This window comes from Nipponia nippon, unplaced genomic scaffold (assembly GCF_047370975.1).
Source record: "Nipponia nippon isolate SJK-2023a ecotype South Korea unplaced genomic scaffold, ASM4737097v1 scaffold_9, whole genome shotgun sequence".
Classification (NCBI taxonomy): Eukaryota; Metazoa; Chordata; class Aves; order Pelecaniformes; family Threskiornithidae; genus Nipponia; species Nipponia nippon.
Window position 1 is genome coordinate 9,060,822 of NW_028262413.1, and position 20,215 is coordinate 9,081,036.

Here is a 20,215-nt window from a genome sequence, read left to right on the forward strand (position 1 = left end):
AATCTCTTGCATGCATTCTAGTAAATCTCTGAAAATTAACCCAATGATACAACTTTCTGATGCTTGTTCAGTTTTTCTATTTCTGCACTTGTGTGTCTCAGCTGTATGTAATGTCACATGGTTTTTTGTTTGTTTTTTTTAAGGCAGCATTGTGCTGTTGCTCGAGGTGAAAGGTGCTTTGTTCTGCTTTTTTGTCTCATTCCTCGTGGCTATTCAGGTCTAACTTCTCATTTGCTTACACACAGGCGACATTGTCTTTCTCTTTCCCTTCCTCCCTGCCTTTGGCTGGAGCTGGCATCCCAACTGGAATGTCAAGTAGGGTTTTCCAGTCTCATAATACTGTGTATTGGAAAGCCCTGAAACACTTCGTACTGTGTTTCCCAGCATCCTTACTTAGTAGGGAAGTTACTTCCCAGGTGGTAAAAGAGGTGGAGAGAGCACAGTGATGTTGGTTGCAAAGGAGTCTGCTGCAGAGCTGAGAACAAGAGGCCTCCTCTCCCCTAGCTGTTTAAGCAAAACGCCAGCATTATATGTGGCTTGTGATGTAGTGATTGTGCTTAGCACATCCGCTTGTAAATTATACTTTTTATTCAAGAACCTTTGTTCCCTTTCAGAGACTGTCTAATGACTTCAGTGGTGATGCTAAGCCATCGCAGCCTAGGAAAACAACGTGAAGTTCTCTTGTTTGGGAAGGGACTCCTACTGTCAGGCTCTCGCAGGCGTTGTTTCCACCCTCCCACCCCCTCAGCCCCTCACACCCAGCCTGTAAACTTGTCTGGGTGTGATCTGAAGACTCCACCTGGCAGTTTGGTCACAGCAGAAACAATTCAGGAGTCCAGGCTAGTGGTGGTTGTGTATGTTCAGATGAACTCTGCCACGTGTGACCAGTTAAGTCGGCCTGGGTTGGCTGCCGAGGCCGTCCGTGCAGCAGGCTGACGTGGCGGGCTGCTCGTGAGCTACGCGGTGCGGTACCCACCTTTCTGGAGACTGCTGCGTAATGATCCTAGCCTTGGGTGAGTTTGTGCTGACAGGTCCGCGCTCCTGGCCACCGGTTCAGAATGGTATGCTCCCTCCAGTCAGACTGAATAGCAGTCTGCAGGTCCGCAGCTACAGCGCCCAAGGGTCCCAGCCTCTTTGTATAATCACTGGTTTATTTTGCCTGATCACGGCATTGTTCTTCATATAGTTGAGCTCCTTGCCTCCAACCTAGGACAACATGTACTGGACAATCTTGATATCTTTTCTGTTTGCAGCCTTCCATTGCTGGGAAGACTTCTCTGGAGAAATTAGCCAGCAGAGTAAAGTCACTGCTTGCCTTCCTGCGTTCCTGTCCAGATCTGCAATTGCTCTGTTAAAAAGCAGGGATGGGCTCTCTTGAAGACCTAGCAGAAAAAGTGATGAAGCCTTCACGGAGGAGGTAGGCTTGGTGTTTAACTTATTTTAGTGGGCTGAACAAATCAACAATGCACACTAAACTATACGCATTCTCTACTTACTTCCACATCTGAGGACTCAGCTGGGGCCATGAAATACTAGTGGCTGCTGTTAGGGAGACAGGTCTAACTAGATTTGGCTATACTTTCATGGTACCTCTGGAGTTTGCTAATAAAATAGTGACTGAGAGTCCAAATTGTCCATCCCCAGCATGAAGTTTGCAGTTGCAGTCACCAAATACCTGAATGATAAAAGCATACTAACCTGAGTCTCCCTGTCTGCTGGCTCTGCTGTTTGGAGCACCTCTGCTCTGTCCAAAACTCTAAGAACTTATAATGGAAGATCCTCTAGTGCCATGTTATGGTTTTGCAATGTGGTAGTATGTAATGAACTGTTGGGACTTAAAGGAATCAAGAAAGAGCTGAAGCTGACAAGAAAGGAGAGACCTCCCTCTGTGATCCCCAAGGGAAAAAGTTATTTCAAAGCAAAATAACAAGAGACTGCAACAAAAAGATAACCAAATTGCATCGGCTTCCTGGGGACAAATCAAATTAACTCGGGGTCCACAGTTTGGGTAAAGCTAAAGCTTCAGAAGCTAACTGGAGTTATCTCCTTATACGGGTGTTTTTTAAGCTGAGGGGAAAAGAAACTGACCTGAGCAGTTGCAGCAGAAGCCTCAGTGAGCACCTGACTCCAGAGACATCTGAATGGTTCTTGTGCTTTGCTGCAGTGCTTATGGCTCCTTCAAAAAGATGTCAGTGTATCTATGAGTTAAGTAGTAGCTGTTCTCTGGTTTATAGATGTTGTTTATGGAGATGTCTGAAAACTTTCAGCTAAGTCATAAAAGTCTTATCTGGAAGGCACTCTGGGTTTGTAATGGCCAGGGAGAGGGACCAGAGGCAAAACTGGGACAGGAGTCGTTCAACCATGTTCTTCGATTCTCTAATTTCTCTTCTGCTCTCATGGTGAAAACAGATAAATGAATTGGCCCCCAGTGCCCCAAATATCCTAGTAGCTCTTGTGAAATCCTTTTAATGCTTGGCATGCATTATAATGTGAAATAATGCACAGCAATGGATGACAACTTTGCATGTTAACTTGCATTATGGCATGCATAACTTTTTTCCTGCAGTTCACTTTCATGAATCCATGCTCTGGTTCTTCATAGCCCCAAAGCGTTCTGTTCAGTCTCTGGAAGTACAGTCACGTACGCTGCCTGTGGGGGAATATCTCACAGTTTGGCACTCAGGTGCAGCCAATAGATGGAGAAATAACCACCCAGCCGTTGCTTTCTCCTTATCTCTTTACAACATGTACTCCCCTCTCTGCCTCTCGAGGGGGGAAGAGTTAGACCAACAAAGCTGGAACCTCTCCCCTTTCTTAATATCTAGTAAAGGTCGTGTGTGCCTCACTGCTGATTTACGTGTTTCTGTGCTTTACACAAATAATAATGCAAATATCCCCTGTAAGAGGAAGGTATTTAACTTAGCTAAATTTACATGATCAAGCTATGGTTAACAAGTTACTGCAGGAGCAGCAAAACTAACTGATTTCTAATATGTGTCTCTGTAGTGGATTTTCTGAAGCACAGCAAAGGTTGTGTTTGTCACCTTTCCCTTACAGGAGGCAGTAGTGGGGTCTCTTTCCTTCTTAGCCAACTAATTGCACACAAAACCTGTACAGACTCCTTACATCTTCGAAAGCTTTAGTCCTCCACAAAATGTAATTTCAACCAGACACCATCTCAGAAGTTGAGGTGCGTGTGGTAGCAGGTAGTGAGAGTACTTGAGCATATGTACAAAACCCTGAATACTGTGTTTCCTCATGGAAAAAATGCTAAAAATCCCCACTTGGAGAACATTTGGCTGGGTTTGACTGTTTTTGAAGGGCTAGGCAGCTTCCTGCATGTCATAAAGTCTGAGTAAAGAAGACGTAGATCTACCTGAAGAGGAACAAAAGGGAAATAGATAAAGCATGATGGCCTACTCTTTATAGTACCTGAGTGATGGTGAGGCCTTCCCAGTGTGGAGGGACCATTGCTGCATGCAATTCTATAAAAGCGGGTCACAGGCTTCTCCTACGTCCTACTGCTTTCTGCGGCTGTGGACCAAGACATAGCCTGGACCCACAGCCACAACAGGTTAATGGGACAGGAGGCCCTGGCAGCCTCAGTTACCGTCTTTAAAGTGTGGAGTCTGACCTGTTCAAAGACAGTATGTGCTTATTTAGATCTTTAGGTGTCACTGAGTACAAGCCATGATAACACACCTGTAAAACAATCCAAATAGTACCAAATAAATCCATTTAAAGGAATGCTCTCTGTGTTCCCGTGTCTCCTTAGACCTGCATGTGACCTCTGTTCTGCAGCTCTTACTGTCACAGAAAGCTGGCAATGTCCAGTCCAAATGTAAGAAGTATGAATTGTATGCTCGGTTTGTGCCAACTTTTGATTCTTTCTTTCAATGATATATATATATATATATATATATATAGGTTTTGATTATCTGTAAACTTAATTCTAAATTTCGTTAGATTAATTAATTTGAAGTTGGTATGTGATACATCAGCTGCAGAAAAATATTTCCAGATAAATTTTGAATTACTTTATTACCTTCCAGTTTGATTCTGTTCATATTCCTTCAGTAAGAGATTTCTCCAAATGCTCCGAAAAGTTCAGGGGCAGGAATATTTGGTGAACATCAAATTAACCTTCTCCCACAGCCAATAAATGAAGTGCTTAAATTATGTTTACTCTGCAAATTTGCATTTTGTTTTTCTTAAACAAAAGCAATAAAAGATGTACCACATATTACATCAAAACTAGTATATGGAGAGCAAATGTTAAGAAGAAGGAGCCATCTGATTAGTCATTCAAATTTCAATTTTTCATAGGCCAATTAATTAGTAAAGGAGAGTTTCTGCTGCTTTGGTCCATCTCAACCACCGATGGAGGTGACCAAGGCTTTCCAAAGTGATTTTTGAAAAGCATTCTCAATAGTTTGAATTGCTATTGTGTCTGAAGCGCGTACAAATGGTCACAGCCCAATATCTATCAGCAGAAAACCTTTATAATTTAGGCAATTGCTATTAACACAGAGGTGGGAGGAGGGACAATATAATTTAACAAAGGCAAATTCATGTTTTGATTTGGTAAAACACCAGTCTACAATGTGTCAGAGCCAAGGGAACTATCAAGTGTCTGCAGGCAAAGGAGAAAGCACATTTTTCAGAAGAAAAAGACCAGCAGTGTAGAAGCTACTTAATTCTGAAAGTCCGAAGGAATTACACCTTTTTGCAATGCCATTAGTTTTTTTACAATAACATTATTCCTAAAGGTGTAGTGTTGAAAGAAATGACTCCGTGAACTCTAGGTCTGGTGTGATTGCAGCCTCTTCAATAGGCAGCTTCTGGTGACCTCCTATGGGACAGAGCACAGAGGAACACGTGCATCTCGAATGATCTGTAATGAATTCTCAAAGCACCTATAACAGCATTTAAGGATTTCTTCCTTTTAGAAGACGGAAAAACACCAGATATGCTTGTTACATTTCTGGTTGTAAAATATTTTTAGAAAGAATAACTGGTAGAAGCCATGACCGGTGAGGTAGAAAGAGCTGGACCATAAGATTGATCAGACCAAGGTATGTCCAATTGGTATTCTCTCCCTGACTGTGATTAATGATGGATATCTGGGGAGACAAGAATGGAGCTAGCTGTCAATACTCCTCAGTCTCCAGCAATTTGCTATCTGCAGTGCCAGAGGTGGCATCTTTGTATTTAATAGCCCTTGATGGATTTCTCCCAAGAATTTATCTTGCTGTCTTTTGACCATTGGAGACTTTTTAAGCATGCTGTTACTGTTGGCTGGTATAAAATCCTTTTAAATGGGAGTGTGCATTGTGCATACTGTGTTTGTGAGAAGAACACCTGAGCTGGCTGTTATAGCACTGGTAGCAGCCTTTCTTATTAATGTAAACTGGGAGCTCATGCATGGTTTTAGGCATTTGTTGTGTACTTGCAAGGAAGATGTTCTTACTGGGGCAATATGAGATAGCGTGGATGACTGCATGTGGCTACAAGGCAGGAAATATAGGCTACAGTAGATGCTGACTTGCAAATTTAGCCTGGATGAATCATGTTTCTCTTTGTCTCGGTTTACCTTTCTGTTCCATTTGCTACTTGAATTGGATGAGAGCATTACCCTGGCCCGCCTACAGTCAGCTTTTTTCCTGTTTTTTCTTGTGCTTAAGTAGTGTGTTGCAGCATCTGGATTATAAACACGGCAGGGGAATGTTTTAAATCCCCCAAATGGGGATTTGCAACGTAAGTCTTGTGGAAACATTCCTACTGAAATTGGGTTATATAAACCTCTGCAAAGCATGGACTCACGTTGTGGACACTGCTCGCTCACTAGTCCAACCCAACGGCTCGATTACTGGCAAGAAATTCAGGACCTTTCTGTACCCCCTCCACTCACTCCAGGGTGAAATTTACCCTTTGATAAGTGTCTCCGTGGCCTGTGAATCCCTCCACTTGTTCTTGAGTGATCAAAACAAGTCTGATGCAGGATTTTAGGTGACCCAGAGGTCATGCGAGAGAATTTCTGCCAGTAGGTTAAAATTGTTGTAGCAGGATGGGCGAAGATAGGGGCTCTCCGTATGCAAATTGCCCCAAAGGAGAGTGGGAGCAGAGCCTGCAGAAACAGGTGGTGAAGAAAGAATAGGTTAATATGTGCAGGGAAGAACGGGAGAAAGGAAAAGGGATATCTGACAAATAATTTATTTAACATCCACAGAGACTGGAGAGAGGCCAACACTGCGAATGAGGAGTTTGCCTTGAATTTGTCCCTGGTGGGCGAAGGGCCGTCCCTGTTCATGAAAGGTTAGTTAATGTGGGATGCGGTTGCCTTTGGATGTAACTTAAGGGGTTGGGTGGCAGAAGGTGTTGCAAGTTACAGAAAGGTCTTGCATCTGAAGATACAGCCTCTGATTTCAACCTTTGATCTCAGCTGCATCTGGGGTGGGGGAAGAGTTCAGCACATGGCTTTAAAAGCTGGGCAGGTTGCTGCCAGGGGAGCCAGCAACCAGAGTGACACAGGGAGGGGAGTCCGAGTGGTACCCCCCTCTGGCGAAGAGAGAGCCGTCCCACTGAATGGCGGTTAGTGAGTTTGTATGTTTGGTGTGTGGTGGCTTGCTTGGGTTGAGGGCAACTTGGCATCAGGGAGTCCCTGGATCAACAGGTGAAGCTGCATTAGTCTTGGTTTTGATTTGTCATGGTGCTCTCATTTAACAAGAAAAAAACCCTAACCAAATAAAACAAATGTTGTAGAAAATAATTGTATAGTCCAAGAATAGTCCCCGGCTGATTTGGCTTACAGAATGGAGGACTGTGATTGTGTATGTTGTTTCCAATATACAAAAGTTCAATAAATTAAGGAAAGACGCTGATAATAGCAACTGGATTGAGACATAAGGGCCTTGAATGGTGCAAGAGACCTGAAATTTCTCTATTTTTAAGTTGTTGATAGGAGCCTCAACCAGTTTCCTAAAGAGAAGGGAAGAATAGTGGATAAAGAAGATCCAGATGTGACTAATGAATAACTAACCCTAAAAAAAGTAACAGGAATAAGGCAGGAAGCCTATAGGGAATGGTGGATGGAGAAATGGGAAGTCCAGACATGTATAACTTCACAAAGAGGAAATAGGGGTAAAATGAGAGAGCCTGCAAGTGAATTTGAGTCAGACCATGCCTATACAAAGGCAATTCTCGGGATGTTCCTCTGCTACAACAAAAGGGGAATAAAGAGGTGGGGGTTTCAAGGCTTTCTGGGTAAAGCAAAGATAAAACCTGTCAAGGATGGGGTGAGATGGGATGATCTCAAAGAGGTGACAAACAAAATTCCACGCACAATGCAATGGGAGAACGTCAAATGCAATGCAATATCTCCATTCATTTAAATATGACCTGGAAAATTATAGGTCTGTAATTCTACTTCAGTAGTGTGGCAGGGCCTGAACAATATTGAGGGGAAAAACCAAGCATGGTACTGAAGGTAAATGGGCATTGACGTAAGAAAACAAGGGCTTCCCAGAGGACATCAAACAGTTTAGAGAACAGTTATTAAATAGGAAAAACAAAAGGTAAAAGATCTCCTTGAAGTGGATATTGGAGAAGGAGCTGCTATGGTATGACATGGAAATTAAGAGCAAACCTGTGGAAGATGGGGGGGCTGGTGCGGAGAAACTTTAAGGTGACAAAGACATGGCTAAGAGGGTGGTAATGGAAGAGGTAATGCCCCATGACAGAACGGTCCTGGGCCCTCCTTAGTGCTGATGTCCCCACAAACCACACGGGTGCCACAGGAGAAATGAGGGGAGAACATGAATGTGTTGCATTGCTGTCTGTTCATTGCTCAGGCTATTAAACTCTGTTAAAATAATCCCTGAAGTTCGGTTCCTCCAAGTTAACCTCTAGAAGCCTCATTTTATAGTCAGGAAAGTAAGAGTCAACTGATGTGATTTTTATTTTTTAGTGTACACTACATTTTCATTAAGCTTCAGTTCCTCTCTTTGGTTTTCTGTATTATGTAAGAATTAGCCTTGATATAGAAAAGCTGGACAATGAAGCTGATACCATAATCTGATTTTATGCAAATGTCTTCTCAATAAATCTCCCATTAAACAGAAAATGAAATTAAATGAACAAATATATTCATAATGCGAGACTTTTAAAGGTGTTGTACAATTAGTCACAGTTTTACAAGCAGGATGAATTGGTGGCAATAAAAAATAACCTTTCTTGTTAATCCTTGCAAATATATTTAAAGTTCAGGCTCAACCTTTTTAAAGGACTGCCAAAAAGATTTTAATTTGAGGACCTGAGATTTTTTGCATATCCTAAACTTTAGTAGATTGTGAATACCAAACATAATGTTAAATAAGGAAGTGTGTCCTCACTATGCTCACCCCCTAATCAGTTTTATTTTTTCGAATTTCAGAACCTCTAGGATATGTCAATATTTTGGGGAGCTTGGTATTCTCCATAATATTTGAATGGCCTAAATTGGGTAGAATTACCGTAAATGGAAACAGTGCAATGAAATGCATATTTGAGAAATAATAGAAGGTCTTAAACATCTTGTCAATAGACAGTCATTCCAACATCACCACTATTACTCTTTAACTTGGGTTTTCTTTTAAAATCCCATCCTACAGTAATGAAGTATAGTCAATATAATTCTAAAAGACAATTTTTTTTTTAATGGAAAAACTTAATGATGAGGGATAATAGATTCTGCATCAGAATAACTGGTTCTATATATTCTGGATGCCTGTAATGGAAATTTCTATCAGACCATTTTAGCACTTAATATCAAAACAGGAGAAACTTTGCAAGTGCAATTTTTCTTGCTGCTGAAGCTATGACATAGCATGCCTCATAGCGTAATGGGACATTTTAATTATTATTTATTTTTATGTTGTTGTAAAAGGCTTCTTAGTTGGTCTTCTCTTGGTATAGCAATGAAATCTCAGAAAACCCAACAACTTGCCACCGTGGATGTTATCCGAGTAGAAATTAGAGTTCTTCATGACTGGATTTAAATATTAGCATTTTGGACTAATGTTTCCTCCAGTTACAATTGGGTTTTGCTCATCTGCTTTGGACAGAGGTCTAGGGCCATAGGGGTTTTCTTTTACGTTGAATTGAGTAGTTCTTACATGTGCATTTGCCAGGTGGCCCTTGGAGCAACTAAGTGAAGAGTGCAGCAGCTCTTGGCCCATTTAAAGAGTGCTTTCGAGTGAGGGTACAGACTGACGCAGTTTTCTCTACCTGCCCAATAGCACACGCACCAGACTGGCTTGCTAGCGGCAGCACAGCATGGCTGTCGTGTGGCTGCACAGCTCCTGCCCCAGACTTGCAGGCACGTGGGCACCTCAAAACATGAGCAGTAGTTGTGCCTGCTTGGACTTGCCTGTGCAGATATACGTGTGATAATCCTGGACAAGCAGTGGAATAAACTGACTTTAATTTGAAGGGTGATTAGGCAAAAGGACTTCTTCTACCACACCTTCCTCTCACTTTCCAGTGAGGATCCTGGACTATAAATGGTAGTGAATCCTCACGTGGGTCTCAGTGGAGCAAAGCTTGCAGCCACACGTGCAATGCAGTCACTATGTGCTGTTAGACTGGATCTGACCACAAGTCCTTCTTGCCTACAGTGGCTGGTAGTGGGTGCCGAGGGAGGAGGATGAGAATGAGACTGATGTGTGGTGATCTTTCTCGAGTGTAGCGTTTGAGGGCCTCCAGAACCAGTGGCGATGCCTTTGCAACACTGAGCATGGGCTTACATAAATTCTCTTAAAATGTAAAAGGAGGTGAACAGTCTCAGTCTCTGATAAAAAAGACAGTGAAGAAAGGTTACGATAGGAAAAAAGCAACAATTATCTTCAGGGGGAATTGAAAACTTTCAGTGGAGGTCTGATGAGTATTTTGCAAATTGCTTCCTAAACTCATCCCTATATTTCCTGATGCATCTAGAAATCTTGTCCAAAAGTAATGTGGTATTCCCCTTGGTTGGGGCTGTTTTCCCTTTCACCACCTTTAGTTGCCATGAAAATGATGGACAGCGTGACTGCTTTCCTGGGGATGGCTGAACACCTGCCTGCCGATGGGAAGGAGCGAATGAATTCCTTGTTTTGCTTTGCTTGTGCGCATGGCTTTTGCTTTACCTATTAAACTGTCTTTATCTCAACCCACGAGTTTTCTCACTTTTACCCTTCTTATTTTCTCTCCCATCCCACTGAGGGGGAATGAGCGAGCGGCTGCATGGTGCTTAGTTGCTGCTGGGGTTAAACCACGACAACAGGTAACCAGGGGAAGGTAAGTTCTCTGTTCCATGGCCCTTGTTAAGGAGAGGGTGAAAAACACAGGGTTTTTTACCTAGGTGAAGTAAAGGCTAAAAGGGATATGATTACTCTCAGTAAAACCATCAGAGGGTAACACCAGGGAAGAGGAGAAAGCCTTTGAGCTGTATAATGCCATCAACACAAAACCATTATAAAATAGAAGTAGATAAACCTGAGTTCATGGGTATGTTATTAACAATAACAAGTGGGAGGCTCTAGGACAACATCTTCATGAGAGGAGTGAGGAATAAACGCTTACAGCAGTTTGAGAGTTTACAAACCAGTTCTTGTTACATTGATACGGTGTTCTTGAACTGGCTTTCAGCTCCTTGTCTGTATGTTCAATTCCCAATCTGGGGGGCCCTAGCATGCTGCTGAGGTTGGAGAGGAGATAATGCATCTCTGTGTACTGTGCGTGCAACAGTTGTCCAGGCATAGGGAGAGCTTGAAGCCTGTAGTGTAAGGGCCCATATTAATGTTATCGCTTAACAGGTGTAAAAGTAGATGAAAGAAAGCATGAATTCAGGAATGTATCTGTAGGTACATCACTAGCTTAAAATAATAGCTTTTTCTCTACTGTTCCAGTAGTGTCCTACTTACAGTTTGAATCCAAACTGCATCTCTGAAGAGCCAGTGGACTCTCAAATAGGTGCAAATTACACCATACTTTTCCTACGGTGTGTTTTTTCCTTTTTTTTGCAAGATAAGCAAAGGTCCCTCTCTCCCTAGTTAGCTGGCTGCTGCCTCTGGGGTTCAGCAAAACGTGTCCAGCTGGTATCTGGGTCTGCTCCTTCCCATTAGCTCTAATGATGCCTTTTCCTATCCGCTTCCCTTGCTTCTGAGTTTGCAATATATAAAGGCAGTAAACCACCTTTTATCTGCAAAGATGCAGGTGTACCTACCTGGCACCCTTTGCTGTGGGACCTTCTCCTCTCCTCTCTGATTTAATGTCTTGACCTTGAGAGGAGACTTGTGGATTAACTCCTAAGAGGCATGTAGGTTTTACTTTTTTTTCTTTTTACCCTCATTTTATTTTAATGGCCAGGGAAAACGGGAAGAATGCAAATGAGTGAATGCCCTCTTTGATCTGTGTTGCTCCTGAGCATAATCTGCTAACCTGGCAGGCACCAGGCACAAGAGGAATTGCTGCCCCTAAGTAGGAAGGAACTTCAGCCTCTTTTTGCAAGCAGTTGCTTGCAGTTTGCTTGTTGGCTCGGGGAAAGCAAGCAGTCAGGAGAGTCTCGTCCCCCTGCGGAACAGGGGAGCTGGACGCACTGTGGGGCCGAGTGCCTGCTGCTCACGTAATGGGAATTATTCTTTTAAGCAGGGATAACCTGAAATCGTAAGGTTTTCCACCCACATCTGAAAAATACACAATGAAGCGTTTACCCTAAAAACGGTACAACTGTAGCATCTGCTTCTCTCCAGAGGGACGGGCTGAGCAACTGTGACAGGGGCAACCTACAGAAACCATCTCCCGAGGTGAGACACCGAGCTACTGGCTGGATGTGGAAGAGAAAATGGAGGCATTGACTTCAGTTCTGAATGCAGTCCATCCCTGAGCATGGAAGCTGTGGGAGTATTTTGAGGGTGTGTATTTAAGGTATAGATGGAAGGACTGGACGGGGTTATTGGAGAGGGAAGGGTAGTCTTGGTTGTGTTAGAATTGAACAATAAAACTGTTAATAGCTGGTAAAAGATCAAGGCTTCAAGAGTGCGTGATCTTCTGTACTCTAAATTATTTTGCTAGGCTTTAAAATGATGCCTGATTACATGATGTGCATATTCTGTAAAACACGCATATCCTTTGCTCCGCAGGACGCCAGGAAGTGGTTTTTGCTGTGAAATCTGGATTGACCATGTCTCCTCCAGTCCCTTCAGACCTGGGCTACGTACCCCCTGATGGCGGATGGGGGTGGGCAGTGGTGTTCGGAGCCTCCATCTCGGTTGGGTTTGCATATACCTTTCCTAAAGCTTTCACAATCTACTTTAAAGAGCTCCAGGCTGTTTACAGCATCTCCTACAGCCAGATTGCCTGGATAACATCCATCATGTGTGCTACCACCTACGGAGGAGGTAAGTGAAGCAAGACCGTATCTTTCTTTGGAAAAGAGGAGGTTGAATCTCTACACCAAAAGGGGAGGGGAGAATATGTTCCTTTGAGAAAGTTCTTGGAAAGCTCTAACTGCAAGTTTGGCTCTCTCTTTTCTGATGACGTACACTGGCAAAACAGGGAAAACCAGTACTGCTGAGTATTTTATTGATGGCATATATAATGTCACCAATTCTTGTTATTTCATCAGAAACCTTGCTATATGTGGGTAGAGTCTCAGCCATGGTGGAATTATTTGAGTCTTTGACAGTTATTTCAGCATATTTAGTATTGCATCTTTTGTTCTGTTCATATTCTTGGCTTGCTTTCTTGGAACAAAAAATTTTTCTTGTACTCATGATTGTAGAGAAAGATGCCGGGAACACGAAACCTGAAGTTTTGCTGATGAAGAGGCATGGCATACATGCATGTAAATCTTGAGATAGCATGTAAATATGTTTTTAAATACTCCCTAATTCTCTTGCCAAAATCTTGCTGCAAGTCATTTATTAAGGGTTGATGGTTTAGGTTTCTCTCTGAAGAATTTTTCTGAAAGGACAAATGTGCCACTGGTTACTTCAGGTTAAAACGTTCACTGAGCGCTTGCACCTCAGCTGCAAAAGTTGCTGTTGTGCAAAGGTTGTGGGAAGGTATTGCTTGTCCTTATAATGAAATCACCAAGTGGATATTCTCAGAGGGGTGTTTGCCTCAGATACTGATGCCAGGTATCAGTTTGCCACTTTGATCTGAGTGGCTGGTGTGTATCTTGCTGTTAATGGTTAGTAGAGGACCCTCTTGCTTTTTGGTTGCTGATGCCTGTGAGGTGTGGCTGCTGGAGGTTGTTGCTGGGCTTTTAGCAGATGGTTCTTCTTAGCTTGTTTTGCAAGGGTGAAATGTAAAAGGATTAACAGTTAAGAACACAAGAATAGCCACACCGATGCACATCTACCCAAACCTGTATTCTTCCTCAAAGAAGGTCAGTGACACACATTTTGGGAAAGACTTTTACAAACAAGTTGTAGATGGAGGGATCCTCTCGGTACCCCCTCGCCCTCAGGATGGTGCGGTCTGGAGGCTTCCTGGGTCACACACTACAAATGTCAGGGTACAGCCTGGGTACAGAAGTCGTGCATACTCATCTTATACTTTAGGAACTGGTTTTGCATGGCAATAAAAAAAGAGCTGTTTTGTCATCCCATATGGGATGGATTAAGGTGAAAGGAGAAAATTTCTGTAAGGGTCACCTGGCACTTGGGCAGTGATACACAGTCACTGTGATTCCATGGACAACCCATGTCTTTACTCTTTTGACAGCTCATGCCTAGTGTTATTGAGCATACAATTCCCATGATGACTGTGTGTCTTGGAAAGCTGGCATGAGAGCAGGTGACTTTTTACTTACCAATTCAAATCCAGCCCTTGTCAAGGGTGACTGGAGGCTCCTACTGCCACTGAGCCAGCAGCTGGTCTCAGCCCATTCCCAGCGGGCAGGTACTGATGTTGCTAACTCACTGGGGCTGACTGGCATGCTTAGGGTTTGGGATGTACATGACCAGAGAGGTGTAAAGGATGAGTTTCTTCCCTGCTTGCAGGAAAAGCCTTTTCAGGTCTTGCTGGAGTTGATCGGCTGGGCAGCGAGGAGGCTTCATTGGGCTCTTTGGGCTATGGTCTCTGCCGCAGATGGACAGAAAGGTTCTCTTCCAGGGTTATTAAATCAGCATCTCAATTGAGCACCTATTTCCCCTTGAAAAAATGAATGTGAATCCTGTGGCCACTGTTTGGCTCTAGTGGTTTCATGTCAGGAGCTGAGAAGGGCTAAGGGAGTCTGAGTGAGAGAGTGAAAAGCGATGCAGGCTGTGTGGGGCTGCTACAGGGCTCCTTTCCTTGGGGTGGCTGTTCAGGCCCTCTGAAAATTGGATGTCTGAAACTGAGCACTGAACATTACAGATCTCTCAAATTGGTTGAGATTTCTGGCTTTTTGTTTTCCACTTTCCCCAAGCTAGGGCCCTCGACACCTGGATGAAGATACAGAGTACAGCAAGGGAACTTCTGTCAGTGATCTTGATGGGGGAAGAAGCTGTTACAGTACAAAACCTGTGATTTTCATCATTGATCTTCCCATCTTTAAATACAGACTTCTATGAAATCTTATTTCTGTAGAGCTACCATTACAAGCTACAGCCGAGTGTGCAAGCGCCTGACTTTCCCAGATGTCACATGTAACAACAGGAGGGTGTCCGCATCAGCAGAAAAATACGAGATGCTGTAAAGCAAGATGACTTTTCCTTTTCAGCATTGCATTTACCTTTACACTGACTTTGGGCTAAGACGTCAGTGCTGGCAGGGGGGTCCTGCCTGTCCCACCTTTCCTGGCGTTTTTCACAAACATTTGTGTTTATTGCTGCATGAGCACCTTTCTTCTCTGGAGGTCTGTCTTGTGGCGTGGTAGCTGTTGCTCTTCACCTCACTCAGGTTTTAAATCACTGTAGCATCTGGGTTAAAAAAACCCCAAACAACTATGAAAGAAAAAGATCTTGAAAAAAATGTCTTAGGAAGAATCCCTGTGTAACGATTATAGACTCTTCTAGAATTAAGGAAGATCGATTATCTCCTCTGTTCTTGAGAATGGTTAATAATTCTAAACATTTCCCTGTCATGTTCTCATCTTTCAGTTGTTGTTTCCAGTAAATGGTGCTGACATCTCCATAGATCTGAAAGCAGCAGCATGCTAATAGTAATAGAAGAGGGAATGGCAATAATAACAGATTTAGGAGTTTCATCTCGGGGAATAAATATCTTTGACTGCATAAGTAATTGAATACTCAGTTTGATCTTCCCTTCAGCTACACCAGCATAAATCTAGAACAATTCTGTAGCATCCAGTGAAGCTGCACGCTGTGTTTGAGAGAGGAGGAAAGCATCAGCGAAGCCTGCCCAGAGCGGTTGAGGGCATGCAGGGGGATCCCTTCAGGGAGAATGATACCTTTAAACACTAACTTTAGTTTTACAATATTCAGAAATGCTACAGCTAACTGTTTACAAAGTAGTCTTTTAGGACAGTGTGTGTTTCTTTGCACAAGAGTAATTAATGCTTGTTGAAGTTTTTTTTTTTCTTTAACATTGAATATTGTTCCTGGGTGAAACTTTGCACTGAAGTCAGCAGGCACCTTGCCATCACATTTAGCGGAGCCAGGATTTCGTCTTTCAGCTGCAAAGTTTGATCTGCTGATCTATAGTGCTAGTAGCCTGGAAAATTTCAGCCCTAAGCATGGTAATCAGGAAAGAGGGCTGAGAACTGAATGAAATTTTAGAAATTAATTCTGTGTATGTAAACAGTTTCACAAAGGTCTCCAGGAATGTTAAGTGATGGAGTGCCCTATAAACACGACCTAGATAATAGGTGCATCTTTGAAGCCTGTCTTAGGAGGAGTCATTTCTGTGGCACTTAGGGGGCTCTTGGGAAGGTCACTCTGTAAACCTGGGATTACAGCAAGCTTGAGCAAATACTACACTTGGACCAAAAGGCTCCTCTTTTTGATCTTGTGGGGTAACATGGATGTACAGTGTCAAAAGTTCAACAAGCTCCTAAAGAACAATCTGTGTAAGACCTTGAAAGTTAATGCTAAAGCATTGTGCTTGATCTGCTGGACAACGGTCAGCCAGAAGGGCAAAGCAACACAGAAAATGCAGGCACAGGAGCCTGGCTGAGTTTACCCACAGTAATATTGTGTATTGCATCACCCTGTGTTAAGGGCACAGAGGGTTATACACAGCTAGCCACACCGCGTGATTCATGAACTAATCTCTTCCCATGTTTGATTCTGTTTCTTGTTTCCATACTGCAGCATTTAACTACATTGAAAAGTAATGAAGGAGCTTGCTGGGTTTCCTCCATCCCATGAAGAGGAGCTGGTCACATTCAGAGTGGCTGCAGACTTTATCCTGCAGTCCCGCTTCCCACCTGCTCTCTTGCAGTGCCTAGCAGCCTCACTGGTGACGAGAACTGTGCCGTATCAGCCAAAATTGGCTTCTGCTTGGTGCATCCTTGTCCTTGGAGCAAATCAAAGGTGCTCTACATATATGCAGCAAACAGCAGTAACTGCTCCCGGAATGCTGCAGTCCTAGAGGAAGGTTTCTTGGGGGAACTCACAGCAAGAGCAGAAACCCTCATGGAGTTATGATCACTTGTCACGACAGTTTTATTTGACGGGGGGGGGGGGGGGGGGGGGGAACAAACAGCAAAGCCCCAGCTGCCTCTTTATGATAGTTTTCTGTAGCTTTAATTGACTATCCCTTTAATACCTTGAAAACTTGGGTGAGGTGGGGTTCATTTTTTTGGAAAATACCTGCATTATCTAATGGCTCGGAGTACTATGATCTGCAAACAACAGTGTCCCAGAGACTACTTGCAAACCAGCTTGATGTTCCCCTGTCCCCAAGCCAAGGAGCTGCTGACCCTCAATTCAGGCTCAGCCCACACTGTGCAGTGCCAGCTTTCTGCTCTTCTGGAGTGGGACTCACTCTTCATGGCACCCCTGTAAAATCTCTCCTCTCTCAAACATCAGGAGGGTTTAATGAGATCTAAAGCTCTCCACCTTGCTGAAGTGTTATTCAGGCAGCCCTGAGGCAGGTGCTCCTCTTTCTGTCCTGTTGACAGCTACTTGAGAATTTATTTGTGGCAGGACAGCTTTGGAGATGGGCTGGAGCCAGCGGTGGTCTTCTGGACCCAGCTGTGCCACAGCTGTTTAGGGCCATGCCTTGGAGAAAGTGCTTGTGGAGGGGCTGGATGTGTTTGGACCCTGCAGTCACAATTTGTTGGAATAGTTTTGACAGTCTAAACGGCAGATCTTTGCTAACCTGGTTCCTTTTCACTGAAATGAGTAAGGAAACTCTCACAAGAATATTTCCATCAGAAGCCCCAGGAGACCTGTGGGCTCAGTGAAGGTGAGCCCAAGCCCGCATGCTTGGGCTGCAGTACGTGGAGGGTATATCCACCACCCAGAAACTCTCTCTGTGTTTGCAAGCGGTGACCTTGTGGAGATCAGCTAAATTCATTCAGGGTGAAAAACGTAGTGAAGTGGCAACATAAGCGAACAGGTCTAAGATACCTCGCAGGCGTCGCGTGGAATATGCGTTGGGGTAATGCAAGGCAGGAGCAAACAGTGCACTTGGAAGCAACTCCTTTGTTGCTGCCTTTCTAGTACTTTACCATCATTTCACATCTTTGTACGTGAAGGGATGCACAGGATCACACAAGGTAATTATTTTAAGTAAAACTGGGATTTTGCAGTGACTCTAAGTAAGTTGGCTGAAAGTGGCAGAAGATGCTCTGGGGTGGAGGAAACCACTGCCTCTGTTGCTTGTGTAACCAGGTGTCCCCGGTGGGATCAGGTAGTCCATGACAGGCATTGGGGACCCACAGGGTGGTACCTGTGTGACACAGTTTGTATTCACCTGGACTTCCCGTCCTTAACAGGGCAGAAATGTAAGTGCTTTGGGTTTTTTTGTGTGCTTTTCTTCAAAATAAGAACAGGTAGACAAAGTAGGTAAGACAAATTGGAATAAGATGGGATATGGTACTAATTTTACATTGACAATACTAAAGTGCCTTTCTTCACTACGTGTTTACCTTGAGCAACAAGGTATGAACTCGTTATCCTGTGGTAAAACCTCACAGCAAGGAAAACAGGGCTTGAGTCTGGGAGTGGAGAACCACAGGGTGGGAACAGAGACGTTTCTCTCTGCACGCTGTGTCCTGCGGTAAAGAGTCCCCTTTACAAATGACAGAGTGACCTGCTCTGCTCTGGCTAATGTGTAATTACACCTTCAACACAACCTTCTGCCCAGCTGCTTGTTTGCCTGTGTTTGTGTGCACAGTCTGAAATGCCACCAGGCTCTGCATTCAGCGATGTTTGGGGAAAAAACCCACAGTACTTGTGCTAATTTTTAATCATTCAGGGCTTGGCATTGCCAGACTTCTGCCATTAAAGTTAATAGCTGAATTCTTGATGCGTCTTTGAGTACTTCAATCATGTTGTTTTTCCCTTTCTATGCAGTCATTTTCCAAATATAACAGAGCAAGATACTACTGGGATTAAAATGTAAATGAGAAGAAGATGCAACAGCAAAGGAATAATTTGTTTTAATTCCCCAGTGAAAACATTCCAGTTATTAGATTTAGATTAATTGTAGCCAGCTTTTTACCAACACAAATGCTTTGGTTTGGGCTGCTGATTAAACTCCTGAAACAGAGGAAAAACAGAAGTGATGTCACTGCTCGGTTTATTTTATGATCTCCAGGAAATCAGCACATCCAGCAGCGATGCTTCAGGCACCTGGCTGGTTTGGTGGCACGGACGCAGGGCTGGAGCCATCTAAGAGGTTTGCTGGCTCTGGAGAGAGTTGTTTCATATTGTATGAATCCCTTTGCCTGCCTGGCCTCCGTGCTATTAATGCTGGGGCTTAGCAAAAAGCAAGTTTGACATTTCATAACTTTCTGTTTTGACCTCTCCTTGACCCCCTTGTAAAACATTACTCAGTGGAAAGCAGAGCCATGAGGCTCTGCCAGCATCCTGAGTGGTTCCCAGCTGCACCAGCACCGACGTCCCTTGGCTCCACGCGGTGTCACCCCACCACCAAGCGCAAGGATGCGTGGGGCTGGTGGCTCTGCCTGCAGCAGAGCATCTCACACAGCTGTGGAGAGGCTGGGTGGAAATTAAAGGTCTCCCTAAAACAGCCATAGGGGTGTCAAGGGATGCAGATTGACCTGTGTGCCCTATTCGGAGCATGCACAGGTGCTGTGTTGGTGGGGTGTTGCCTGCATCCCTCCCGCTGCTTGGCACCCCAGGAGCTGCCAGGCAGAGTTAGGTTCCCTTTAATTAAAACCTCGAGCATGAAAATATTAGTGGTAAATCCCTGAATGCTGGAGGTCTTGTGGCTAAACACTGAGGAATGTGTTATATCAACCCAGTCACGCTCAGCGGTGAGGAGAGCACAGGGGGATAAGGGTGATTCTGCACTCGCCGTGGAGGGAACGATTGATCTGTCCCCAGGCTTGCATTTCATGATTGCATCTGCTTGGGGTCCAGAGCCAAGAATTTTGCTGAATTCAAACCTTCTCCCAAGTTCTTCACTCTGAGGGTGGTGAGGCACTGGAACAGGTTGTCCAGAGAAGTTGTGGATGCTCCATCCCTGGAAGTGTTCAAGGCCAAGCTGTGGCAGGGGGGGTGGAACCAGATGATCTTTAAGGTCCCTTCCAACCCAACCCATTCTATGATTCTATAATAGTTTATATTAATATGGATTGTTCCCTTAGAAAAAGTTAAAAATATTATTAGGAACATAAATGTGTGGGCCTATTTTTGGAGGACTGGGATATCTCTCTCCTAAGACAGATTACACTGAGGAAAGTAATGGTATCGCATCCTGGGCCACAGGGACCAGCCCTTCTCTTTTGTGGACAATTGCTGCTTATAATCTCATTTATAAATTCAGAAGCTCCTTTTTAACCGTTGTTATGGATTGGATTTCACTGCTGATATGTTTTATGAGCAAATGGCAAATGACAATGGAATAGTTTTGAGAAATGCAGGTATGCCATGGAAGTGAGAATCACAGATGCTTTAAAGAAGTGCAGAGTTACCTCTTTAGGTGCTAACTTACCCGATGCTGTTTTGATGCAGCAGAGCTAGGAATGGATTTTTTTCCTGAATGTGGAAGCAATTTCTAAAGCCTTTAATTGACTTTCAAAGACTCAGTGAAGCAAAAACACTGTTGGGGTTAT

General features: G+C 43.8%; 1 protein-coding gene across 1 annotated transcript in view; it reads left to right on the forward strand.

Moving 5' to 3' along the window:
- Positions 1-8,661: 8,661 nt before the first annotated feature.
- The window catches only part of LOC104016997 (monocarboxylate transporter 2), a 42,883-nt gene continuing 31,329 nt past the window's right edge, over positions 8,662-20,215 (forward strand). The window contains exons 1-3 of the mRNA XM_087743752.1: positions 8,662-10,314; positions 11,769-11,930; positions 12,159-12,416. Coding sequence (XP_087599878.1) covers positions 12,200-12,416 — 217 coding nt within the window. The 5' untranslated portion in view covers positions 8,662-10,314; positions 11,769-11,930; positions 12,159-12,199. The remainder of the gene's footprint in view (positions 10,315-11,768; positions 11,931-12,158; positions 12,417-20,215) is intronic.